Here is a 27735-nt window from a genome sequence, read left to right as displayed (position 1 = left end):
CACTTTTTTATTCCATCATTGATATGCATCATTATTTTTCGCATCTTCAGCACATGATTGCAAATATTTGTGTACGTGTCTAAGGGTCCCCAACATAAAGTGTGTATCAGGACAAAAGCATGTTTTTAAAAAATTGAACTAAGTTGCATCTGTGCAACTTGGAAATCTCCACGTCTGTGCTGACAAATATCCTGACAAGTAAATACTGTACTCATTCAGTGTTACATAGTGATTGCATTTGCACAAAACCTCACAATGCTCTGCCACTTCAGTCAAACGTCTGGAGCACTGGGGAAAGGAAGAACGTGTTTATCTTGATCTCCAAAAAGGGATTTAAAGGAGAGAGCAGGCGGTACATTAGACTGTTTTCATTGCCTGTCAGCTGTGCTACACCCGAGCCGTCTGCAGCATCTCCAGATAAGCGGCCCCAGCAGCAGAGGCCTCCGCGTGCATGTGTGACTGCATTCATCTGTACTTCCTAGGCATTTTGGTGTTTTCCAAAGGCTGGGTAGCATGGGGGGGGGCGCTCTAGCAGCTGGGTCTCTGCTAATCACAAGTTTTTATGCAGCTCCCTTAATTCTCAGGTCTGTCCACTACAATGAAGGGAGTTCTGGAGGGGACTTCCATTTATATTGAGAGGGGGTAAGATCCTGTGTCCTCACAGCTTCTGCCCTCACTCCATTCTGCCAGGGTGGGCCCCCCCAGCAGTATGCCTGCTCCTTATACTTCCTGGGGCTGCTTCTCCGCCTAGACTTGGAGGGCAGTCAGGTGGGGCCCAGGAGTGTCACCAGTGTTGCAGTGGCTCCTCTGTGTCAGTGCTGCTTGATGCTTGTTAGGCAGATAAGTTAGAAGTGTGCATCACATTTTGTGAGGGGAATAATTTGGGAACTGGAACACGGCAAGCAACTCGACTCTTTGAGACATGCGTGCATCAGAGTTTAAAAGATTGAAGGGGAAGCTGACCTGCTTGATGGAAATATTCTGTCATTGGGGGTTGTTTACCCCAACTTTTCCTGCAAGAGGTTGGCAGGGCAACGTATCGAGTAAAAACAGCACTTCTGTGTGTGTGTGAGCCGTTTGCGTCTTCCTTGATGCTGGTTGGGGTTTGTGTAAGTGTTGCAGTGTGATCATCTTGGGGAATGGATTTTGTCTTAGCCCTGATTCTGCTACCTTGGTTGAAGCTTTTGTTGTGAAGTATTCTAAAATCATTAAAACCACTTGAGTCAGCAACAGCCTCTATAAATCAGGAGCCATTGTGTGCACCTCATTCTGCTGGTGCATACCATAAACACTCGGTCATTGAAGATGAACTGGAGGGTACTGCTTTCTCTTCCCTGATTGATAAGTAGCTGTGATTGTTAGCATTTGTTTATGGCTAGTGGGGCCGCAGGTTTAGTTTCTGTGTTCATCCCCACCTCACCCCCCATCTCCCAAGATGAGACTGGTCAGAGAGAATGGTTTGGGTAATCCACAAGTATATCATGTAGATTTTTTTTCTTATTAATTTCCTAATTAAATGAATCTTCTCACGTGGGAAGCCCTGGTTAGATGTTTTCTGAACCCCGAGAAGAAAGAGAAATGCCACAGCCTTAGAACCTGAGCTTAGGTTATGAAGGGAATATGTGCTAAGTTACTGAACTCTTGCCTTTTCGAGTTTCTCTCCCATGATTTTGTGAAAATACAGGGCAGAATGTTCAGAGGCAGAGCACTTCTCGTGGTGTCCTGGTTCCAGATGCTGTCTTCCTCTTTGAAGAGGAGGCCAAGACATCTGACTGCGGTTGTTTTTTTGTTTAAGATTTATTTGTTTATTTGAAAGAGTAATAGTGAAGGCGAGATCTTCCATCCTCTACTTCACTCTCAAAATGCCCACATCGCCAGAACTGGGCCAGGCTGGAGCCAGGAGCCAGGAGCTCCATCCCGGTCTCCCATGTGGGTGGCAGAATCCCAAGTGCCAGGGCCATGATCTGCTGCCTCCCAGACATATTAGCAGAAAGCTGGATTGGAAGCACAGAGCAGCCAGGACTCAAACTCAGCCACTCTGAGATGGGATGTGTGCGTCTCAAGTGGCAGCTAACCCGCTGCACCACCCGCCCGTCTCAGCAAGGTGTATTTAACAGCTAAGGAAGCAGCTGTGGGTTCTCTTCAGTCCCTCTCTGCTGAGCAGGATCCATCATCGGTTCCTTACTAGCTTTGTAGATGCGTCCGATTCGAAGTGGTTGGACATTATCAAGCACTAGAGAAAGGAAAGAGGAGGGTGTCACCAAGTAGAAAGTGGCCCCAGCCCATGCTTCTGAGCAGCAGCGAGGACGTGGCTCTTGTAGGTTGTGAACACCAGACATTCAGGGTCAGCACGGTGTCTCCTCTTTATTCCTTTTCCCCCGTTCCACTTTTATTTTAATAATTAGAAATACTGCTGATCACACTGAATGACTTCTAGCAGAGAGGCAGCCTGTCCCAGAAGGACCAGTTGTGGGCCATCGGGTTTATGACGACCATAAAACCAGAGCCAGATCAGAGCATGGCCTCCTGAGTGACAGGGCTTCTGCCTCCACCAGGCTCCCCCAGCAGCCTCCTGCACTAGCGGTTTGGTTTGGTGTGGTTTTTGTGTTCTGTTTTGTTTCCTGATGCATGTGCAAGTGTGCACGTGTGCACACATTTCAAGATATAAATGAAACAGGTATGTAATGCCCTCTGCCTGTTAGAAAGACTAAAGCCATAAAAATAACAAACGGCGTGTATTTGCTAGAATGTCAAAGTTATGAGTTTATTTTGTAATGATGTGCTCCTGCCTTCATGAGGTAAACTGGCCGTGGCGGAGGTGTTATTAGTAATATGGACTCAGTGGAGCAGAAAGCCGAGTGACCGAGAGATCAGTGTATCAGTCAGAGAGAGGGCAAATGGAAACAGACAGCAGGAGAATGAGAAAGGAGCCGCAGCGCCGGGGCTGAGATTAAAGACGGCCCGGGAGGAGGATGGGAGCCCAGTGGTCGGACACGGTCTCCCTGTTCGTGGGGCCCCTTCAAAGGAGCTGCCAGCGTGTTGCCCAGCTTGGGGCTGCACAGAGAGGCTTGTTCCCTGCACGGCCGGCCGTATCAAGGAGAGCAGTAATCTGGGAGCAGTTTGGCTTTCCAGAGCCCTTTTCAGAACAGTCCCTTATGCCCTTCCTAGCTGAAGGTGAATGGAGCCAAGGCCAGCTGGGTCACAGCGAGGCGAGTTCTTCAGCCCTCGGAGGGAGGGCCTTGATGTAGGGGCTCACCCAGCACGCAGGGAAGCCTCTCAGAGCCCCTAATGAGAAGGGGCATAACAGGAATATCCAGGTAGACTTTACTGGCCCTTAATTTATCAAGTTCTCTCCAGAGACTGGAAATGAATAGAAGTTACTAAGGAAGAAATTTTGTGTTGTCATTATTTTTTAGAGGCGGAGGGGAGAGGGGACAAGTGAAGGTAAAACCCAGTAAGCGCTCTGCAGCCGTTGAGAGCTCTCCAGGGCTACCCCAGATGACTGGCAATTACCACACACTCAGCGGTTCGCGTAGTCAGTGATCAGGCGGCCCAGCTCCCATCTGCCGGCTCAGAAAGCTCCCTCCCTGGAAGGATGATTAACCCATCTTCCAGGGAAAAAGAAACCGTGCAGTTTCCAAGTCCAAGAGTATTGTTTGCTCATTTTTCTCCTTCAAAGGAAACTTTGTGGTTTCCCATGGCAGGTGCTCTCTGACCTTACAAGGGTTAAGCTCCTCCAGGGGCGCCCCAGGAATCAGGAGAGGCCCTGAATTGCCTCCAGGCTTAGGAGGGAAGGCTGAGGGGAGGCCGGCTTGGGTATAAATCACAGCTCGGTGGGCACCCAGCATACAAAGAGGACCTGAGACTCCGGGCTTTGTGGTTGTGTCACGAGTTGCTTTAGGATTTCACTGGAACTGGGGTTTGTGTGTGGACAGCAGCTTTAAAAATCAAATATAAGAAAAAAAGGTTCTGTAAAAAAATAAATAAAAGAGGAGCCCAAACCTCCCTAGGGTTTCTTCAGCTGAGACTGGTCAGCAAAGGCTGTAGAAAGGCAGGCAGGTTACCTTTTTTGTATGTATGCAAAACAGTTCTGCCCGACCTTCAGTGATGCTGTAACCCAGCCTCAGGCTCCCCTGCAGCACCCCCCACCCCGCAGCCTCAGGTCAGAGTGGAGATGGCACTCTGTCTGTGCTCTTTAAATTGCAACCATATAGGTGACTGCTGAAAACTGCTCTTTTCTTTTTTTAAGGAGCTAGCCCCTTCGAAAAACCCACAGAGGCTGGAATCTCTTATGGGAAAAAGAGCCCATTTTAGTGAGAATTCTGAAACAGACTGTGCCTTGATTTCTGTAGAGGCAAACGCCTTTTCTCTTGCTCATTTCTCTAGGTCCTCGGGCGGGAAGTGTACACCTCCAATAACCAGCTCGGGGGCATCCAGATCATGCACAACAACGGGGTGACCCACAGCACCGTGTGTGATGACTTTGAAGGGGTGTTCACTGTCCTGCACTGGCTGTCCTACATGCCCAAGGTAAGCCCTTTCTCCCCACACTGACCGAGCCGCAGGACACGTCACCTCCACCACACTCCACACACTTGCTGTTTGAGGTCTTGCTATGATAGAAGAATTTTTTTATGAGCTGTTCCCCTGAAAGCTGTCAATTTCTCTTTCCCGTAAAAGCCATCTTTTTCCACCTCAAAGATGCAGCTGGATTTCCTGAGGCCCTTTTTTAATGTTTCCCTGCCACGGAAGTCTTCATAGCCTGCCTGGGCTCAGATGCCAGTGTGGGAGGCTTTCTCTGCCCCATGGATGTTCCCCTTTGTAATACCTCTGGGGAGCTTCCTAGACAGCATGGTACCCCAAAATTAAGAATCAAAGTGTACCCCTTTTGTGCCAGGCCCCTAAAGGAGATTGGAGGCCCATATGTGTTGCCTGGGGCTTGGCACATATATGTACTCGGGGTGATGATGGGGACCAGTGGGTGTTACTGTGCACATGGACCCTGGCTTCCTTGTCCCCAGGTATTGTTGTCAAGTTCGAGTATGTGACAGTTGTTCATTTATTACTTTCTCTGTCTCCTTTCAGAGTGTGCAAAGTTCAGTTCCCCTCCTGAGCTCCAAGGATCCTATAGATAGAATCATCGAGTTTGTCCCCACAAAGGCTCCATATGACCCTCGATGGATGCTGGCAGGCCGCCCTCACCCAAGTACGTATGTGTTTGAGGACCTCGTGGTAGCCCAGCTCTCAAACAGAATTTTTTTTTAGTCTCCCTTTGTATCACTGTGCATTGCCTGCACAACAGCATATGAATTGGAACACAGAGCTGAGTACCTCGAAATGAGAAAGCGCTGAAAAATAACTCTGAAGAAACAGGTGGGAAACCCCTCGTGAACAAATGAAAAATAAATGAGATTTACAAATCAGCCAGTGGGTTATAAGTGGTGCAGCCACTAACACATTTCTTCTCTTTATTCTGATTTTAAAGCGCTTATGACTTAATGGGTTCAGAGACCTTAAAACAGTTAAATCAAAGCCATAAAATCACAGGATTACATATAGGACCAGAATCTCAAACCATCTAGTCCCTATAAACAAGCAGAGATGGAGCCGGCCAGTTGTAGAAGAGGTCCTCGGGACCCTTGAATGAAGAGCGACTGCGCTCCGCTGTGGCTGAGCACCTGCCCGGCAGGTGTCCTGCTTTCCCTGCCGTACTGCTGATAGCTATCAGTGCTGGCCTCAGTCATCATGTAAGGCTGCTTTGTGAAATCGTTCATTCATGAAGAGTGTCCACAGCTTTACGATTTTATAAATGTATAGAGAACAAGTCCTCCCTCCAGGCTTATCTGATATGCCCCTCTGACTGATTTGTGCCTAACTTAGTAACAGAAAAAAAGAGGTAACTCTGGAGGCAAATGAATGCTCTCATTGTCAGTCCATTGGGCTGTTCTCACACACCCTACTTTCCAGGGTTCTCTTTTGGGAAGCCTGGAACACCCCTGCCATGTTTTGAATTTGAATCTTTTTTATTTTCCTTTTTTTTTTTTTTTTTTGAAAATTACAGAGAGGGAGAGGCAGAGAAAGAGATATCTTCCATCTACTAGTTCACTCCCCAAATGGCTGCAATGGCCAGGATGGGCCAGACCGAAGACCAGGAGCTTCTTCTGAGTCTCCCTCATGGGTATCGGGATCCAAGCACTTCGGCCATCTTATTTTCTTTTTTAAGATTTATTTTTTTATTAGAGAGGCAGAGGCAGAGAGAGAAAGAAGTCTTCCATCTGCTGGTTCACTTCCCAAATGGCTGCAATGGGCTGATCCAAAGCCAGGAGTCAGGAGATTCCTCCAGGTCTCCCAGGCGGGTGGAGAGGCCCAAGGCCATGTTCCACTGCTTTTATAGGCCATGGCAGAGAGATGAATAGGAAGTGGAGCAGCCAGGACTCAAACCAGTGCCCATATGGGATGCTGGCACTGCAGGCAGTGGCTTTACCTATTACACCACAGCACTGACCCAGAATCTACTTTTAAAGTTGTGTGAGGAAGTAGTCTTCTTTGCATGTTTATTGTAACTTTCCATAATGTCTGTATTTAAAAGAAGAAAGGATTGTAGAAGATATTTCATTAAATTTAAAAGGAGCTGTGATTTGCTGAAGGAGAAAGAAGTCTTCATAGGAAAGATGCCTGGCATTGTCGTGCAGCAGGTTAAGCCCCACTTGCAGTGCTGGTGTCCCATGCAAGCGCCAGTTCGAGTCCAGGCTGTTCCCTTTCTGATCCAGCTTCCTGCTAATGCGCCTGAGAAGGCAGTGGAGTATGGCCCAATTACTTAGGCCCCTGCACCCACAGAGGAGATCAGGATGGAGTTCCTGACTTGCTTGTTTCAGCCTAGTCCAGTTCTAGCTGTTGTGTCTAAATGGGGAATGAACTCTTGGACAGAAGATCTCTGTCTCTCTGTCTCTCTCTGTTTCTCCCTATATCTGCCTTTCAAGTAAAATAAATAAATCTTTAAAAATTTCAAAATAAACCTTTGTGGGAATGTACTCTAAGGCAGATGGGAATGTGGAGCATCCCCATATACATTCTCTTATTTGACTTTTGCTGCCTCTCGGTGGTAGAGAGACCACCATTTTACAGATTCAGAGAAGTTGAGAGATTTGTCTGAAGAGTAAGTGTAAATATTGTGGAAAAATCATCGTGGAATGTCAGCTTTAATTTGTAATTTTACCACTTGTCATCAGTGCTTTTTCTTGTTAATAGTAGTAAAACTAGTTTTTTCTTAAGTCACCTTGGTAATTCCCCTCCTTTTATTTTTTTTAATATTTATTTATTTATTTGAAAGTCAGAGTTACACAGAGAGAGGAGAGAGAAAGAGAGAGGTCTTCCATCCAATGGTTCACTCCCCAATTGGCCGCAACGGCCAGAGCTGTGCCGATCAAGAGCCAGGAGCTTCTACCGGGTCTTCCACATGGGTGCAGGGGCCCAAGGACTTGGGCCATCTTCTACTGCTTTCCCAGGCCATAGTAGAGAGCTGGATTGGAAGTGGAGCAACCAGGTCTCAAACCGGCGCCCATATGGGATGCTAGCGCTTCCGGCCAGAGCGTTAACCCACTGCGCCACAGCGCCAGCCCTTTCCTCTTATTTTTATACCCATGATTATAATAAAAATGCTGTGCCAGGCCGGCGCCGCGGCTCACTAGGCTAATCCTCCGCCTTGTGGCACCGGCACACCGGGTTCTAGTCCCGGTCGGGGTGCCGGATTCTTTCCCGGTTGCCCCTCTTCCAGGCCAGCTCTCTGCTGTGGCCCTGGAAGGCAGTGGAGGATGGCCCAAGTGCTTGGGCCCTGCACCCGCATGGGAGACCAGGAGAAGCACCTGGCTCCTGCCTTCGGATCAGCGCGGTGCGCCGGCCACAGCGCGCCAGCCGTGGCGGCCATTGGAGGGTGACCCAACGGCAAAAGGAAGACCTTTCTCTTTGTCTCTCTCTCTCTCACTATCCACTCTGCCTGTCAAAAAAAAAAAAAAAAAAAAAAAAAAAAAAGAGGAAGAAGAAGAAGAAAAAAAGAAAGAAATTCTGTACTTCCAAATCATTGTTACTGAAATAAGAATCATAAAGTGACCTGAGCATATAAAGTTAAAATTTCATTTTCCTGATGGACTTAGAAATTTGGGTTAGAACCTTCATCAAAGTTTCAGCTTTACTTTAATGGGATGACCAAAAGCATATGTGGGGGGTGGGCCTTATCCCAGCCATTATTAACGAGGTCCACAGAATAAAATGGAATTTGTGATAAACTAAGTTTTCTGGTTTTTTTGGATAATATTTTTTTCATTGACTCCCTAGTAATTCATCCTGCTGTCTATGTGCAGCTAACACTTGCTCCCAAATCGAGTGACTTCAGATTTTAATTTAGTGGAAGCGTTAAAGAAAGCAGATGATTCCCTGTGATAAGTTAAAGCAGATATCTTCTAGGTGAAAAGTTAAAGTCATTTATTAGAGGAGATAGTGCTGTGATATTCTTCAAACTGACGCCCAACACGAGACCGGAATCTAAACGATCGGCTTTGGGCTCACGATAGAGAGATAATTTTGAAATGGATGATCACATTTTACACTGGGGCCATAGAGGCAAGGAATGTAGAACACAGTAATTACAAGTTTAGTCTTGATAAAACACTCTCCATCCTGTTTAAGTCAGCAGAGGTTAGCTTGCTCAGATCTCCACTTTTAATTGGTTTTGGACTTGGGTTTTTAGGGGGTGGAGGGCCATTTTCAAATTAGAAGAATCACTGAGAAACCATGAGCAAGAGAGGGCAAAGTGGGAAACAGTTATTTGCAGAAGCTTTTATGCGGCCTTGATCAAACATTCATACCTGTGGAACAGAAGTTTTTTTCCTTAAACTAAGATGCTGAAAGTCAAGTGTCTCACCAGTGAAGGAAATCCTGTGTGCAGCAGAGGTTAATGGCATTAGGTGTGTGCATTTTAACCATCGTATTTTTGCTACCTGCCACAGCGCTTTCTTGTAGAAGGATTGTCCTTTGTCGGCCGTAAATAAAGTGAATCTATCGCGTTGCCTTTCTAGCAGAAAAGACAAGTCTCTCTACTTTCCCCCAAACTTGGGTCCTCATCCAACCACTGGTACTTACTTCCTGTTTGCCTGTCTTCAGATTTCCATTAAAAGAAAATCAGTGGAATCAAACAAAATTGTAAGGCAAGTTTTAAAATAGAAATAGACATTTTGAAAACATTTTAATGACTTGGCTGCCATTTGACAAATGTTTGTAGTGTCTTGAAAAAAGCCAAGTTATTTATTTAAAAGCATGCACACTCTCTGCTAGCTGAACCCCTTCGTTTAACAATAAATGATGCTTTTGCTGATAAATGATTCTTTTTATGCAGACTAGCAATTGAAATAGGAGATGATGTCTGAAGGCAGATGAACATTCGGCTGCCTAATGCTTCCATCCATTATAATATGGTTAGAAACAACAAATTCCCCAAAACAATCCCCCAAATCCCACCTTAGATTCGTCAGTTCCAGTGCATTGTCAGTGGATTGAATGTCATTATTTTCTCTTTGTTTTGCCTCTTTTCCCTCTGTAGCCCAGAAAGGTCAGTGGTTGAGTGGATTTTTTGACTACGGATCGTTCTCGGAGATTATGCAGCCCTGGGCACAGACCGTGGTGGTTGGTAGAGCCAGGTAGGAGCTCTTTTGTTTCCAAACCACTTTTTCCTCCCAACTAAAAATAAGAGAGGAAAGGGCCAGTACTGTGTAGAATTTGTTTTTGTTTTTGTTTTTAACCAATCATGCTCTGCTTATCTGAACTTCCTGAGAATATTGGATCATAGCCAGGCCCAAGGCAGCATGATTGGACCACTGGTTCCCAGGAATCGTTAAGTGTATCACTTCAGTGTGCCTTTAATCTGAAGGCTGGTTGTGACAGTATTTCCTTTTTATAATGCTGCAGGACAAGCCATCCGGGGGCCACAAAGCCCAGCTACAATAGCCATTGCCCCTCAGTGACTTCCCTCCCCCTGAAGACCACTTTCCCTCAGGAGTAGCTGCCAAGTCAGTCAGACACTCATCCGTTCTCTGTGTAACCTGAGAGAAGTTCTTTGAAGGCGTCAAGATTATTTAAGTGACAAATATACTATATTGGATTATAATCAGATTTGAAAATTACCAAAGGGGAAAAAAAGTTTACCTGAATAAACTGGAATAGGTTGCTGGGATACCCATATTTTCAAGTGGGAAATTGAAGTTTCTATTAAATTTTAATACCCGCTCTAAGAAGTGCTTCACTCAACAGCCAGCTCTGCGCGCAGTAATCTGTAGTGCTTGCTGTAACGAGCACCTGCCAAGGCCGATCTTAATCTAGCTCAGCACCGCAGAGGCGCGCTGCCTAAGGGGCCTGCATCTGGAGCTCACCTTCCTCTCGGGGGCAATCGGTTTCCCTTATCTCATGAAAAGTGGCACCTGCTCAAGATTCTCAAACATGCCACGTTGGGTTGAGATTTAGATTCTAGCCTTGGAAATAATTCTAGGCTTTGTGGTTCTCTCAGAACAGCAGGTCAGCACTCCCCGTGCTGCCAGTGACAAGAAGCCATGGGATGGCAAATCCCTCAGACAGGGGCCTCTGCGGTGACTCTGAATGGGAGCCTCATTCTTTGCACCTGGGAAGATGCCCACTGGGGAGGTGGGGGCGAGGGATGCACTAGAGCTAGAGTCCTCCTACTCAGGGCCTACAAGCTGGTCTTTGAGTCTTCCGTTTCACACCGAGACCAACATTTTTGAGAATTTGTCTCTTATCTATTCTGCTGCAGTTTCCCTGTCTGTAAAAAAGCATGTCAAATTTTAAGCCTCACAAAGCCAAGCCTTTGTTAAGGTCCTTAAGATCCTCCTAGGGGAAATAAGAGAATAATGTTTTACACTTATGATTGGAAGAATAGGGATTGTTCTGCAACCAAGATCAGTCAAGCTTGGCTTTGGTTAGTTTTGCCATTGTTTATTGCAACGCTCACCGTGACTTCTTCCTTTCTTTCCATCTGATGAGTTCTGGGCTTCTTGCTCTAAAACATACACATGCTCACAAGTATATAAAACACAAATGGAACTAGCTTCCTTCAAAAGCAATGGTATTTCAAGAAATAAATATAAAGGTATTCTTCTGGGATTGTTACTGTAAGTGCTGCCAAAACTCATCTTTGGTATGTATGTTTGGAATATGTGTGCTATTGGCTGTAAATTGTCTTTTATTATTCCATGGCACCTTGTCCAGGGACACACTATAAAACAAGATGTAGCATCTTCATGTGCTGGCCTGATAAAATTTATATGAAGTATAATAGAAAACAGAAGTTGTTCTGAGCTGTTTTCAAGTTCAATAAATAACTGTAATACTCGGATAAAGATGTTCTTTATTAGGTCACATGGGCCCTAATATATAAGTTATAAGTTACCGATTTAGGGTGGCTTTTGCAATTACAAGTTTCCAGTTGGATTGTTAATCATTGTGAACAGAAATATTTCTAAACTCTCCTGTGTACCTCCTGCTCGTTGTCTGGTTGTCTGGAGGGCTTTCGATTCTGATTCAGTGCAGGCAAATGACACGGGGTGGGTGGTCTCCACACAGTCCTGTTAGTCCTCTTGTGATGACAAGAATCCATTTCCAGGAGCCAGTGTAGCAAGCAAAGACCATCCTTCATAGCAAGTTCGTTATGGGGATGCTGTGGGGAATGGAGACTACAGCCCATCCAAATCCCAGCCAACAAGGAATGAAGCTGAGAGACTGAAGAAAGAAAATCACATTTTCCAGAAAAAGGACTCGCCCTATACCTTCCGTCTCCCCCTGCTTCCTCCCTTCCTCTTTCCCACCCTTCCTCGTTCCCTCCTGATTTTTCTTAGGAAGTTTTGATGAGGGCCAAGTTGGGAGGGTACTTAACAGAGACTTTGAGAGCCTGAACAGCTTTTTTTTTTTTTTTTTTTTTAAGTAAAATAGCTTTGAGATGCAGTATATACTTCCAATATAAGTTTTTCCCAAGACTACTGCCTGAAATTGCCCCTGTCCTGCTGCTGTGTTCCAGTCAAAGAGAAGGTCGGCCGGCATCGCGGCTCACTAGGCTAATCCTCCACCTAGTGGCGCCGGCACACCGGGTTCTAGTCCCAGTCGGGGCGCCGGATTCTGTCCCGGTTGCCCCTCTTCCAGGCCAGCTCTCTGCTGTGGCCAGGGAGTGCAGTGGAGGATGGCCCAAGTCCTTGGGCCCTGCAACCCATGGGAGACCAGGATAAGTACCTGGCTCCTGCCATCGGATCAGTGCAGTGAGCCGGCCGCAGCGCACCGGCCACGGTGGCCATTGGAGGGTGAACTAACGGCAAAGGAAGACCTTTCTCTCTGTCTCTCTCTCTTACTGTCCATTCTGCCTGTCTAAATAAATAAATAAATAAATAAAATAAAAAAATAAAAAAAGAGAGAAGGTCAAGGGCTCCTCTAGTCACTTCCCTACTCTGGGTACCTGTTTTTCATCATAACGCACCCACGCACGGCCCATCCACAAACCCAGTGAAGAAATTTGCTGTACTCTCAAATCCGCAGCCACATCATTTACATTCCTTGGGAAACTATAGCTCTATTCCAGTAAGGCCAACACTCATTAAAAGATACTGCAAGTCTCAGGTTCCTACAGCCCTTCAGATCATTTCCTACAGTCTTCACCAAAGAGATCAAACACAGAGGTAGGAGGATGTATGTATGTATGTGTGCTACACTGTTGAGCCTAAATGCCAAAGCACCTCCCCACCCCCGCCCAGTAGAACCCCTGGTTTGGGTGTATCCTGTGTTGGGACCTTTCAGACCAGGAGTGATTCTGAGGGTGGTTTTCTGCTGTATTTACAGTCAGCAGATCACAGCCACCCCTTAGAAGGAATTGGATCTCCTGCTTTCTGTGTGTGCTTCCTGTTTTTCTTTCCATGATTTGATGTGGGATTGGAAAATAAATAATCTGGCTACATTGTTGAGATAAACTAGGTTCTTATGTGTCTTATTTTTTTTATCAGGCTAGGGGGAATACCTGTGGGAGTAGTCGCTGTAGAAACTCGAACAGTAGAACTAAGTATCCCAGCTGATCCTGCAAACCTGGATTCTGAAGCCAAGGTAGGTCCCCAAAAGTATACTGTGCACTTGTACTTGGCGCTTCTTTGTGCTTGGAGTTTCTCTTCTGCAGTGCCTATGGATATATCAGGAGCATTGTAAACCACCTGTTTTAGAAGGAAGGGTATTAGCCAGCGCCACAGCTCACTAGGCTAATCCTCCGCCTTGTGGCGCCAGCACACCGGGTTCTAGTCCCGGTCAGAGCGCCAGATTCTGTCCCGGTTGCCCTTCTTCCCGGCCAGCTCTCTGCTCTGGCCTGGGAAGGCAGTGGAGGATGGCCCAAGTCCTTGGGCCCTGCACCCACATGGGAGACCAGGAGAAGCACCTGGTTCCTGGCTTCGGATCAGCTGCGGCGGCCATTGGAGGGTGAACCAACGGCAAAAAGGAAGACCTTTCTCTCTCTCTCTCTCTCTCTCTCACTGTCCACTCTGTCTGTCAAAAAAAAAAAAAAAAAAAAAAGAAGGGTATCAGCAACCTTAAATGATTTCTGATCATCTTGTGTTCATTTTTTAAAAGAGATTTATTTATTTGAAAGGCAGAGTACAGACAGAGAGGAAGACTTGGAGAGAGTGCGCGCTTCCACCTGCTGCTTTACTTGCTAAATAGCTGCAGTGGCCAGGGCTGGAGCAGGACAAAGCAAGGACTTTGATCCAGGTCTCCTACATGGGGGCAGGGTCCCAAGCACTGGGCCATCATATACGACTTTCCAAGGTGTATTATCAGGGAGCTGGATCAGAAGTGGAGCAGCTGGGGCTTGAACCACCACACATATGGGACACTGGAGTAATAAGTGGCAACTTAACTCGCTGCACCACAAATGCCAGCCCCATGTGCTTACTTTTAAGCTATCTATAGATGGACTGCAAGCTGAATTTTGCCTAAAAAATGGAGTATGTCTTTACAGTGGTCTTTTTTTTTTTTTTTTATCGATTTGAAAGACACAATTATATATAGAAAAAAGGATTTTCCACCTGCAACTTCATCTGAGTCTCCCACACATGAGCAGGGACCCAAGCACTCAGGCCATCTTCCACTGCACATTAGCAGGGAGCTTGGTTGGAAGTGGAGCATCTGAGACTTGAAGAGGTACTCAGATGGGATGCCACCATTGCAGACGGTGGCTTAAGCTGTTATGCCACAATGCCAACCCCTATAGTGATCTTATCAATGCTAGAAAATGGTCAACCATTCCCAAAGAGATGGTCTTACAGAAGGCAGCTGCATCAGTCCTGAGAATGCATTGATCCCAGGTGCCCTTGAGCATGTGCGTAGAAGAGCTGCACCTAGATTTCACAACACACTCTGTCCTGACACCAGGCATAAACACCACAGCCTATCTTTTTCCAAAAAGATGGATTACATTTCACATCTTGACATCATCAAGAAAGTGAAGGCAAGGAAGTTATCCAGCAGCGTGACATCTAGCATTTGTTGATTAACCACAGTACAGGGGAAAAAAAAAAAAAAAAAACTATACTAAGCAGAGAAAGCAAAGGACTTGGAGACTGATCAGTTGGCTCACTTTGAGTAATGTAACTGAGTCAATTAAAGGTGCTCTGGTCAAGTGTGGACAAGAGTTCCTGAGACTGTGTCCTTGCAGTAGGAACAACCAGTTTTCCCTTTTTACACTGAAGAAGAATGATGGGTCAGGATTCATTTTTTTTGTTGTTTTTTTAAAGATTTATTTATTTATTTGAAAGAGTTACAGAAAAGGAGCGACAGAGGCAGAGAGAGAAAGAGGGAGCGAGAGAAAGAGAGCGTCCATCTGCTGATTCATTCCCCCTATGGCTGCAATGGTCAGGACTGGGCCAGGAGCCAGGAGCTTATTCCTGGTCTTCCATATGGATGCTGGGGCCCAAGGACTTGGACCATTTTCCACTGCTTTCGCAAGCACATTAGCAGGGAGCTGGATCAGAAGTAGAATAGCCGGTGCTTGAGCCAGCCCTGTAGGCAGTGGCTTTACCTGTGATGCCACAGTGCCAGCCCCTTGTGTGTCAGGATTTAAAAAGAGGAGTATTTAATAAAGTTAGAGATCCAGGATTCTTTCTGCTTTTCTACTTCAAAGAGATCTTCTTGATGAATAACAATTTTTGTTTATTTGGCTTCCTCTCTTGTTATTTTTTATTTGAGAGGCAGAGAGAGAGAGCCCCCACGCACTGGTTCCCAGAACTCCCCAAATGGTCGCAGTGACTGGAGCTGAGCCAACCTAGAGCTGGGAACTCAATGCAGGCAGGAGCTCAAATACTTGAGCCGTCACTGCTGCCTTCCAAGGTCTGCAGTAGCAAGACCCTGGAGACAGGAGCCAGAGCCTGGAGGTGAACCCAGGCACTCCAACGTGGGACGTGTGGGTCTTGACCTCCAGGCCAAATGCCTGCCCTTGTCTTGATTTAGAGTTTTCCGTTTTCAATGAGTAAAATCTAGTTCACTTTGGAGGGATCCCTCTCAGACTGCTGTTAATTGAGTCCTTGTCTTTGACTTTCCGCAACAGATAATACAGCAAGCTGGCCAAGTTTGGTTTCCAGACTCTGCATTTAAGACCTATCAGGCCATCAAGGACTTCAACCGCGAAGGGCTGCCTCTGATGGTCTTTGCCAACTGGAGAGGCTTCTCTGGTGGGATGAAAGGTAATCAGCCTGGCGGAAGGCTGGGAGGCACCACTGATTTCTGGGCACCCTGCGGCTGTGGGAGGGAGGGAGAGTAGAGAGGGCAGCCTGTGGGTTTCCTGCCAGCCCATCACTCTAGGCTTTGGAGAATTCTGTTCCCTCTGAACTATAGTCTGAGTTATAGCTTGCATGGAAACATACAGTAAGCTTTATAATTCCATACAAAATTTCAGAATAATCTACTCGTGTTATCTAGATGGGCTGCTGTTATAGATTTAGCTTTCACAGCTAAACATTGGGCCATTCTGATGTTCCTGGGGCAGTATGATTGTGCTTATCTCTCTCCCTCTTTTCTAGGCCTATTCTTTGCTGAGGTTACTCTCTAAGGTTCTACAGTGCCCAAGATAGATACTGAAATAAGCATTTACCAACCACAAGAAAACAAACTCTGTACCAGAGGCTGTTCCTCATGCAGCTTGTGCTGTGTTTTATTATTATCCAACAACAGCCCTGGGCCTGAGGCTCCAGCAGATTAGACCATCATTACAAAGGCTGTATTCCGTACCATGGGAACTGCTTCGTGATTAGGCAGCCAGTATCACCATTTACTGAGAATCCTCCATGCGCAGAGCCAAAGGAGACATGACTCTTGGTCTCAGAGCAGTGAATTCTCTGCAGCGGCCAGAGACTCCACCTGAGGGCACGAGAGTGTGCCCTTGAGTGTCAGCTACCTTCCCCTTCACCTGGGGAGAGCCCAGGATCCTAGAGTGGTAGAATGGGTTAGGGAAATGGAAGGGAGGGAGGAGCTGGTACTGCCGGAGTAAAGAGAATGATTAGAGACTTCTAAGAGTATGTGGAATGTGAAGCAGAAAGCCTCAATAGTGTACCTAGACGTGTTTGATGGCAGGAGCACCACTAGCCTCTGTGAGGAGAAAAGCCCGGGGAAGCTGCCCTTTGTAGATTGCCAGTCAAGCATTGAGACGTGTCAGCAGTTTTCCCTTACCTGGCAAGGAAGACCCCCAGATGACCAGGCCTCTGTAGCAAAATACAGATGAGGCTGATACTTCAGTTTTTAAGTTAAAAAAAAAAAATTCCCTATGCCTGTATTTGCTTTGAGCTGTGCATCTTTCTTGGGGGAGAACTTGGACTATACATGCAAATTGCGGTGAACTATTTTTTGACCAAGATAATAACTCCCTGGAAATCCCATGAGATATTGAGGATTTAGCTTGAATGTGTAGGTCAATCCTACACGTTTTTGTTTCAGTTCCTGTGTGCAAGGAACTATGCTAGCCATTTCAGGGAAAATAAGTCAAACAGATGTTACTTAAAGGAGTCAAGAAAATTGCTGTGAGCGGAATGATGAAGTCATAACACAGAAGCAAAATGCCAGGGGATACTGGCGTTGAAGAGGAGGATGCCTCCTGGAAGTTGGGCACGTGGGGAGTGAGCAGAAATCCCTTTCATTCATGTATATGAAGTTCATTTAGCATCAGGTTCCGCCTGTCCCAAGTTCCCTGGCTGAAACATTGATGTCAGACCTGGGAGAGGGTTCAGGACTGTTTCTCCTCGGCACTGCAGGGAGCCTGGGAACGCCCATTTCCTGGCACACCTGGGAGTGAGCCTGGCTAGTCCCCCGACAAGGTCAGAGTTCACAAGTTCCCAGAGTTCCACTTCTAGGAAAGCCTCCAATTCTGCTGCATGTTTTGGGTCAGGCTCAATTGGCCACTAGCCCTGTAACAGTAAGAAAAACAATGAAGATGAGTTGAGCTCTTTTCACCAGAAACGCATAGCCATAACCATCACAACAAACTGTAGTGTTTTCTGCATTTTATATAAACTGAGATTTTGGTTAAATAAATTTCCCTAGAGGATTCAGGTGAAAAACCAGAGCAGATTTGGGAGAGGAGTGGGGAATGGGGAGCATGGATCAGTCTGGCTCCCTGTGGCACAGTGACCAGATCTGCTAGAAGATCCTTGCAAGAGCTGTCCAGAGTCCTGAGAGAGCCATTACCATCCCCTTCCCCCTCTGCCTCAAGGATCGCCATGGTTACTGTGAAAGAAATTTCAAGATTTCAGAAAGGGGCCAGCACCGCAGCTCACTAGGCTAATCCTATGCCTTGTGGTGCCAGCACACCGGGTTCTAGTCCTGGTCGGGGTGCCGGATTCTGTCCCGGTTGCCCCTCTTCCAGGCCAGCTCTCTGCTGTGGCCAGGGAGTGCAGTGGAGGATGGCCCAAGTACTTGGGCCCTGCACCCCATGGGAGACCAGGATAAGTACCTGGCTCCTGGCTTCGGATCAGTGCAGTACACTGGTCACAGCGCGCCAGCCGCGGCAGCCATTGGAGGGTGAACCAACGGCAAAGGAAGACCTTTCTCTTTGTCTCTCTCTCTCACTGTCCACTCTGCCTGTCAAAAATAAAAAATAAAAAGATTTCAGAAAGGAGTTTTTTTACATTATGGCAAAATATAGACAGAACATACTAGTTATCATTTTACCCATTTGTACGTGTACAATTCTGTGGCACCCACTACATTCACAGAGATGTGTGACCGTTGCTACTAACTACACTCGAAACTTTTTCATTGTCTCTGTACCCGTGAAGCCCTGACTGTCCATTCCTTCCTCCCCGTCCCTGCTCAGGTGCAGACGTGGGCCAGTTCTGAGTCTGAATTTTGGTGCTGATGCCTCTGTTCACTGATCACATAAGGAGATGTGGGTGAGAGCGGGAGGGAGGGGAACAGGACCTTTCGTATTTACATACAGGTCAGGATGTTTCCTGCGCATTATCTCATGTAAAGGGACCTGAGCTGAGAGCCTCTTGTCATTCTCCACATCCCTTGGGGAGATGTTTGCAGTTTTGGTTTCAATACTGGCTGGGGATTATGCAGGGAGGGAAAATAAACAATTATGCCATCCCTCAGTGCACACAAACACACAGCCAGGAGCCGACTGCACTGTGGGTAAAATGACTCCAAAATTGTGTGTAATGAGTAGGAAAAGATTAGAGACAGCTCTTGCTATGCTGAAAATTGACATTAGTGGAGGGAAAAAAAAAACTCTTTACTAGTCGGCCTAGGAGGTCTAATTCGAGCAGTAAAAATATAAATAAATAAATAAAAGCATGTCAAGATGGTATTGGTGCTTTTTTTCCAATGAGCTCTATCTGGCCGGAAGGCTATTCAGCATAATGCAAAATTAAATTATAAAAACTGGCTGAATATTTAGATGGAAGAGCCATTTGGAAGCAGTTTATTTAGACGAACCGGCAATGACCCACAACAGGGAGACATCAAGCGTGAAATTTACTAGAAATTAGCACCAGGGTCCCAGCCTCAGCGTGAATAGCTTGATAGGATGCAAATCCCAGTGATATTAAGCTGCCTCACTGCTGGTGCTACAGGGTCACTCTCAGTTGGCTTTTCATGTTATACTTATTATTTTTTCCTGGGACAGGTTATAAATAACAATAAAAGAAGAACATTTATTGAAAACTTTAACTCGAATGAAAGTCTGTTTTAAACTCCCTGATTACTTGCATGTTGAAACATGGTGTCAGCCGGCCATCAGGAACTCAGAAGAAACATTTTGTCTATGCAGCTTGTGTGTGTGTGTGATGTTTACCTGCAGCTTCTAACAGATAATCTCCACTAACCAGTTAGATCCCTCCCAGTCTTGAGAGTGTGAGGCACTGTGGCGACACTCTGCCACCCTGCCCCCTTGCTTGCTACAATGGTTGCCACACTTCATCTTCGTTGTACGACAATGAAAGCCTTAGGCAGGGTTGGTGCCTGGCGCTGAGCATAAGCCACAAAGGCTGAGGTGATCACTATTTATGCAGATGTGCTTTGCCCAGAATGCTAGAAAACTCTAGGCTCCTGCCTTTCTAGTGAAAAACCTATCAGTATTCTCCATTTCCATTTGTTTTCTCATGGCCTGAGAACTGGCAATCAGCATATGCCTAGCTTTAAAATTCCTCTCACCTAAAGCCTTGGGAATCCCCTCTCCGCTGCTGCTTCTTACATATGAAGGGGTTTCAGACTGTTGTGTGTCAGATAGCTGTCACGTGTTGCAACTTGCTTTTCAGAATGGGTGGGTTGGGGCAGCTGCAATGCAGTGTGAGCATGTTGATTGTAGAGTTTGTGTGTTTATGTTTTGATGGACTGTTTTGGAGGTGTGTGGGTATTTTGTTTGTTTGTTTGTTTTTTAAGATTTATTTTATTCGTTTGACAGAGTTACAGAGAGAGTTAGAGCCAGAGAGAGAGAGCGGTCTTCCATTCCGCTGGTTCACTCCCCAAATGACCATAATGGCCAGAGCTGAGCTGATCCAAAGCCAAGAGCCAGGAACTTCTTCTGGGTCTCCCACGCAGGTGCAAGGGCCCAAGGACTTGGGTCATCTTCTACTGCTTTCCCCAGCCATAGCAGAGAGCTGGATTGGAAGAGGAGCAGCCGGGGTTCAAACCAGCACCTGTATGGGATGCTGGCGCTGCAGGCTGGGGCTTTAACCTGCTGCACTGCAGCTCCGGTCCCTTGGGGGTGTTTTGATGGTTGGACTGTGGTTCTGTTGGTGTTCCGGGTTGGATGGAGATATTATTTCTGTCTCAATCATGTCAGCTGTAGTGAATGTCAATGCCCCTTTTCCACTCACAGTCTTGGGGCTAAAGACATTTGCTTGGTAATCACATGGAAACCCTGGTAGGACACAGCTGGCGGTGTCCTCAGTACCGTTTGTGACATTTATGAACATACAGCAAACCCAGGTAACATTTAGCAGTAATCGTTTGTTCATGTCTGTTTTCTGGTTTTTATCTTACTCAGTCATTATTATATTAATTGTTGGAAAGCAAATTACCCCTGCCACATGCTCTTTCCTGATAACAAGAACGATGAGTCCAGAATGGGCTCTAGAACGAGAAAGATCCGGGTGTGCATCTTAGCCCTGTCACTTTCAGTTAATAAACCTCAGTTTATTCACCTGTCACTTGAGTATTTGAATAAGAGGATGTTCTGGGGCCAGCACTGTGGAGGAATGGGTAAAGCCACCACCTGTGATGCTGGCATCCCATATGAACACTGGCTCAAGTCCTGGCTGCTCCACTTCCAATCCAGCTCCTTGGGAAGTCAGTGGAGGAAGGCCCAGAAGCTCCTGGCTCCTGGCTCCGGTCTGGCCCATCCCTGGCCATTGCAGCCATTTGGGATCATCTAGTGGATGGACAATCTCTCTCTCATTCTTGCTCTTGCTCTCACTCTCCTCTCTGTAACTGACTCTAAAATAGATAAATAAATATGTCTTTCTTAAAAAGATGGTGTTCGGATGGTTAAATGATCGGTCCGTGTGTGTGTGTGTGTGTGTGTGTGTGTGTGTTATGTTCCTGTTACATAGTAAGATAACCATGATGGTGAAAGAGAAAGTGTATTTCACAGAAACCCGAAGTGCACACATAATCCTCTTCATTCCAAACTATTTGTGTAGATCGTGAAATCAAAATTTTTTTAAATTAAATGAATGAAAATTCATCTTAAATGAAGTCTCACCCTTCTTTTTGGAAGTTGGATCTGTTAGTCGTAGACAGGAGAGATTTAATAAGTAAGTGAAGAGACTGACACTTGGTCTGCATCTACCTCTGGATGCAGATAGAACGACTTCTTGTGCTTTCTCCTATTCTGGCATTTTCTCCTTTGATCCACGCCTTCCATTTCTTCGCATGTGCTACCATGGGAGGCCACTCCTTTCTGTTACTTGTTCTGAGACTGTACTCTTGCAGCACTAAAAAATGTACTGCTAATTACACAATTATTTTATTATGTAGCACTGGTTGAAATATCCACTAAAGAATTAATTTAGTTAAAATAATTTGAACTGAGCAATTATTTTCATAACCACAGAATTAGCGTAAAGCGCTTAAAGTCCTTTATTCCTGCTCTTCATACAGCAGTTGTGTAATTAGCAGTAAATTTTTTTGGTCTTTGCTTTCCTCCCAATGGAATAAATGTCTTTGCTCTGATCATATATACAGAGTATCTGACCATACACATTCCATGAAGAGTAGGGAATGTTTCCTGGGGCAACTTGGAATCTCTGAAGTCTTCACTGATGAGCCAGGTCAGAGCAGCAGAGAGAGTCAGGTGCCGCGCAGTGAGCTCTGCAAATAAATCGGTTTTAAAATAAATCAATTATTTATTTAAAAAGCAGGGAAACAGAGATCTTCCATCCACTGATTGACTACCCAAATGCGCAGAACAGCTGGGGCTGGGCCAGGTCGAAGCCAGAGCCTGGAACTTAATCCAGGCCTCCCACATGAGTGTCAGGGACCAAGTACTTGAGCTATCTTCTACTGCACAAGGTGTATATTAACGGGAAGCTGGAATTGAAAGTAGAGCCAAGACTCAAAACCAGAAAGCACCATAGGGATGCAGGTGACCCAAGCAGAGTCTTAACTGCTGTGCCAAACACCCAGCCCTCATAGAGCCACTCATTTAAAAAGTGGTAAACTAATTTGCCAGTTAGTGCAGTGAAAGCAGTTTCTAATTGGTTTGCCCTTAACTTCCTGAAAAATGCTTCTTTGCCATGCATTTTCAAAATTGATTTAGTCCAAATTGTGATCCTGTCTTTGATAGGAAGGTTTGGACTTATTTGAACCTCTCTGTGTAGGGTTCAGAAAGGATCCAGTGTGGCTGCACTGAAGGACCCGTTAAATACCTGGAATCATAAACCTAAAACTTGAGCAATGTTTAGACTTCAGTTTCCTGGGAAATGGGAAGAAGTTCGTAAAAAGTTGGGATATAAATCATTAATCCTGCTTTCCAAGGACTCTCTTTATTTACACACCAGGGGTCTTTTCCCTTGGGCCGCACCTGGCCTCAGGAGGATTGCACAGTGCACTCTGTAGCAGAGAGGAGAGATGGCTCCTTTCATTTATGTGTTTGTGTGGCTTTGCCTATATGTGTATTTCATCTTCTCTCATTAATACTATAAAAATGGAATGGTTAAGGAGTTATTTTCCTCTCTCACAGTATTCTTTCCCAAGTATGTATGCGATAGTCATTCATTCGACAGGTACCTATTGAGCAGTAGTTGTGTTCCAGCACTGGACACTGGACTGGGGATACAAAGATGAAAGACCCAGATTTTGAAGATGAAATTCTTGGAGGATCTATTTCCATTAGCTGCGCATTTTAAGAATTCGTTGTATGCTAAGTATCATGAGATGAATTGGAAAGAGCTAGAAGAGTTCCTTCCTTCGGAAAACTTAATGTAGTGGGAGAAATCACATATTGACTTGAAAAATACTCGACGATTGTAGAGCAAGTATGAATTAATGTGCTGAGACCTGGGTACAGAGATTCAGAGAGGATATAAAATGAATATGCAGGCTGGAGGGCTTGCACGCTATCACTTGTGAAAGACACTGCCTTCTCTTTTGCTCTCTCGTGTTTTTGAAGACCCTGTGGAGTCGTGAGTGGGCTACAGGTCTTCACAGTGGCCAAACAGGACCTGAAGCGGCTGAACACTAGACCTATCCCCTCTAGCCAGCTATGAGGAGCCTCTTGCTTGGAGGCACAGAGTGCCGTACAAATATTATTTCCTGTGTATGCCTGGTATGACCAGCCTTGGAAGCACTGCTTTGGGAAAGACATGTTTCACGATTTCCAGTGTGTCTGGTTCTCTGTAGATATGTACGATCAAGTGCTGAAGTTTGGTGCTTACATCGTGGACAGCTTGCGAGAGTGCTCCCAGCCTGTGATGGTTTACATTCCTCCCCAGGCCGAGCTGCGGGGTGGCTCCTGGGTGGTGATCGACCCCACCATCAACCCTCGGCACATGGAGATGTATGCCGACAGAGAAAGCAGGTAGTGTGCCTCCTTTATTTCCAGTCACTGCCTCTCGGGACCCTCCGGCTGTTGGCTTCCTCCTGAAGAACATTACAGCCCAGGGAACTTGCTCTGATTCTGTCCATTCCCAATGGACTCCAAGGTTGGAAAAATGGGATTCCTAAGTAGCTTCTACTGGCGTGAGAGGGAAACCAGGCTGGAGCCAGGCGTTCTGAATGGAACCCCCCATCCCAGCATCTTTTGCCATGAAGTACTCTTCCAGATGCCCCCAAGCTCAGAGTCTGCCTATTTGTTAATCAGACAAACCTGTTCCACTATGTTAGGTGTGTGGCAAGAGGGAGCTTAAAGCAAGTTGGACTGGAAGACTGAATTGTAGGGTTTTAAGCCATCTCCCAGTGCGCAGCGGGAAAACTTGGAGCAGTTCTTAATGTCCCTGGGTGGGCTGGTGGTCACTGAGGTGTAGCACAGCACACACATTCTGAATTTCTAGACCAAAGCTGCTTTCTTCCTTTGACATCAGGGTGTTGCTCTGGCATTCCAAGAGGCTGGAGAACACGGTGTGCCACACCCAAAACAGCACTGGGAGGAGAGGCCTGGGACAACTCAGTAAAATGGATCTAGGCCCGCATCCTTTTATGATCTGCACCAGCCCCTCTCCTAGGTCGCTAAACTGTACATCATGTTTCCTGGAAATTTCCCATGCAAATTTCTGATCTAGTCATGTTTTTTCAAAATATTCAGGGCTCTACTTCAAAAGCTGTCAAATCTCTGGGCTAGCATTTTATATTTAGGGGTTTAGTATTTTAAAGTCCTAGGCTAGGGACCAGCACCTGGCTCCTGGCTTCAGATCGGCGCAGCACCGGCCGTAGCAGCCATTTGGGGAATGAACCAACGGAGGGAAGACCTTTCTCTCTGTCTCTCTCACTGTCTACAACTCTACCTGTCAAAAAAAAAAAAAAAAAAAAAAAGTCCTAGGGTAAACTCTGACCTGATAGTAGACTAGAGATGATCTCTCTGCTGACTATGAAATCAAACTTGTTCCAAATTCCTAATTTCAAATTCCATTCTGACACTTGATAGATTCAGACAAGTCCCTTAACTTCCTGTGTTTTAGTTTTATCCTCTGTAAAATGGGGATAATAATGGTACCCTCCCTCATAGTGGATATAGACTCAGCATAGGATTGTGAGAGTTTACAGGTAAGCACTTAGAATAGTATTGTGCACATAGTAAACGTTAGCTATAGTTTTTTTTTGTTTGTTTTTTGTTTTTTATTTTTACCATATACAAGTTTTAGGGGACAGCACTGTGGTTTGGCAGGTTAAGCCACTGCCTGCGATGACAGCCTCCCATATGAGTGCTGGCTCTAGTCCCAGCTGCTCTGCTTTTGATCCAGCTCCCTGCCAATGCGCCTGGGAAAGCAGAGAGATAGCCCAAGTGCTTGGGCACCTGCCACCCATGTGGGAGACCCAGATGGAGTTTTGGGTCCCTGACGTTGACCTGGCCCAGCTCCAGCCATTGCAGCCATTTGGGAAGTGAGCCAGTGGGTAGAAAACCAGTCTCTCTCTTTCAGCTCTACCTTTCAAATAAACAAAAAATCTTATCTTAAAAATGTTTTGTTGGCCGGCGCCGTGGCTCAATAGGCTAATCCCCCGCCTTGCGGCACCGGCACACCGGGTTCTAGTCCCGGTCGGGGCACCGGATTCTGTCCCGGTTGCCCCTCTTCCAGGCCAGCTCTCTGCTGTGGCCAGGGAGTGCAGTGGAGGATGGCCCAAGTGCTTGGGCCCTGCACCCCATAGGAGACCAGGAGAAGCACCAGGCTCCTGCCTTCGGATCAGCGCAGTGCGCTGGCCGCAGCACGCTGGCCACAGCGGCCACTGGAGGGTGAACCAACGGCAAAAGGAAGACCTTTCTCTCTGTCTCTCTCTCTCACTGTCCACTCTGCCTGTCAAAAAAAAATTTTTTATTTAATTTTTTTTCATTTGTTGGTAAGGCAGAACGAGTGAGAAACAGAGAGATATCTTCCATCTGTTGGTTCATTTCCTAAGTGCCCACAATAGCCAGGGCTGGGCCAAGCCAAAGCCTAAAGCCGAAAACTCCATCGAGGTCTCCCACGTGGTTGTTAAGGATCCAAGTGCCTGAGCCACACCGGCTGCCCCCCGGGCTGTGCGTTAGCAGGAAGCTGGAGCAGAAGCACAACAGGCACTTGAACCCAGGGACTCCCCTCTGGGATGCGAGCATCTTAACTGCTGAGCCAAGTGCCCACTCCAGAAGTGGTTTTCAGATTGTGTTTAAGGAAGTTTCTGGGGATAGAAAACATTAGCATGGACTAGAAGAAAGCGTGAGCCCTTTCCCTTTCCACGGGCGTGGGTGGATGCCTTGCTTGGCCCTTGCCCTGGCCTGGGGTGTCTGATCAGAGTCCGGCCAGCCGACTGATAGCTACGCTGCAGGACCGTCAGCATGCCCCGTCTTCATGCAGCCTGAGTGCTGGTGGTGCTTCCCTCCCACTGTGCCCACAGCATCCTTTTGTCCTGGAAAAGAATGTGATTCCTGTCCCCCTTATCAGCTGTGGGTGGTGGAATTTGTATTCTTCTCCCTTTGAGATGGAAGTCAACTGGTGTGGTAATGAGAATTATTTTAATTGCTTTTTGCCAGGCCTTTCTCATACCTCACTCAGACACTTCTCTGGTGCCTGCTTTTCTCCCTGGGGTGACTTCTGTGAACCATGGGTGGGCAAAACCATAATGAAGCTATTTCCTGGTCCACAGATTGTAACTGGCCTCATTCTAAGTTGTCTTTTTGCTTTAAAGTTCCTGTATTTCTGTTTTGTTTTGTTTCTCTCCGATCCAGGGGATCAGTCCTGGAGCCAGAAGGGACAGTAGAAATCAAATTCCGCAAAAAGGATCTAGTGAAAACCATGCGTCGGGTGGACCCAGTCTACATCCGCTTGGCTGAGCGATTGGGTATGTCTGCTTGTCCTCCTGGCAAATCAATGAGCCATTCAGCTGATTTGTAATGAGTGCATTCATAGGCCAGGGGAGGAGGCACTGAAGCATTTGATCAAATTCATGATAATCTTTATTTACTGTCCTCTAAGTGGTAAGAACCCTGGTACAAAGAAATAGTGTGTATAATAGGAGGGAGAGTGAGCCCTAAAAAAAGCAAGTCACCTAATTTTTCTTCGGGTATTTCCTTATGGTACAAATAACCAATCTTCCTGGGATCACCTTGCAGACAGTGGTTAGCTAGAAGTTGCTGTGGAGGGGCAGGCTAATCAAGCAGAGAATATGCTAGAACTAAACAATGTCCCCTTTCTGCTTGTCTCTCTAGACAGTCTGCCTCATTTCTGAGGGATAGCAAAGCTGGAGTCTCTCCCCAGGCAGTGCTCTGGGGTCACCTGAGCTAGAGAAATGGAAGGAAAGATTGTGCACCGTGTGCTTCCAAGCAGTGGCTGCGGCTGCCGCAGCCCTGGAAGCCTCACGCTGGCCGCTTCCAGCCATTACTCATTGCTCATTTGTTCGCAGAGCTTTTGGAAGGCAGTTGCAATCTGAACACAGGACTAAACCGCAGGAGCCCTGTGTTGAGTCCAGACTCTGAATGGGCTTCAGGTCCATTTAAGACACTGATTTTTTTTGCCCAGATCTCCCATTGAACCGCTTGCTCTGTTAATAAAAATAATTGCTGGGGGTCCTGATTGGATTTGTTTTGTTTTCCCAAAGAACAGAGAATCTGTCTTTAAAAGGTAGTGAAACTTGGTGAACATGAAGAGTGAAAGAGGAATGGTTATTTAATTAATAAAGGTTCATTTGAGGACTTGCACTGTCTAGAAACAGAAAAAGGTTTTGAGGGCTTACAGTTCCATGGAGAGGGCGCATCCAGGCTGGTGGAGTCTTGAGCCAAACACACGGGTTTGGGTCACATTCAACCCTGTTTGTGTTCCATTATTGCCGTGAGGTGACAGCCCCTAGCAGCTCTAACCCACCGCAGCCTGATCCTTTGATGGGAAATGCACACGCACAACAGGAAATTGGCAAAGTTGTTTCTAAAATCTATTGCCACCCAGAACTGTTGAGGTGGTTTTTCCCCCTCTTTCTTTTCCAAGCAGGATAATTACTTCTGACCAACCCCATACACTTTAATTAAAGTCACTGCTGCTCAGGAGC

General features: G+C 46.3%; 1 protein-coding gene across 12 annotated transcripts in view; it reads left to right on the top strand.

Annotated features, from left to right (window-relative positions):
* The window catches only part of ACACA (acetyl-CoA carboxylase alpha), a 318142-nt gene that overhangs the window by 267219 nt on the left and 23188 nt on the right, over positions 1 to 27735 (top strand). For all 12 annotated transcript variants that reach the window (XM_008271164.5, XM_008271159.5, XM_089317362.1 and 9 more), the window contains 7 exons: positions 4387 to 4530; positions 5086 to 5206; positions 9593 to 9689; positions 13044 to 13140; positions 15626 to 15761; positions 23413 to 23590; positions 26423 to 26535. In XM_008271164.5, the coding sequence (XP_008269386.3) occupies positions 4387 to 4530; positions 5086 to 5206; positions 9593 to 9689; positions 13044 to 13140; positions 15626 to 15761; positions 23413 to 23590; positions 26423 to 26535 (886 nt within the window). The remainder of the gene's footprint in view (positions 1 to 4386; positions 4531 to 5085; positions 5207 to 9592; positions 9690 to 13043; positions 13141 to 15625; positions 15762 to 23412; positions 23591 to 26422; positions 26536 to 27735) is intronic.

Source organism: Oryctolagus cuniculus, chromosome 17 (assembly GCF_051225735.1).
Source record: "Oryctolagus cuniculus isolate XC-2025 breed Fujian yellow rabbit chromosome 17, ASM5122573v1, whole genome shotgun sequence".
Classification (NCBI taxonomy): Eukaryota; Metazoa; Chordata; class Mammalia; order Lagomorpha; family Leporidae; genus Oryctolagus; species Oryctolagus cuniculus.
Note: the sequence above shows the minus strand (reverse complement) of the source record. Positions and strands in the feature narration are given on the sequence as shown.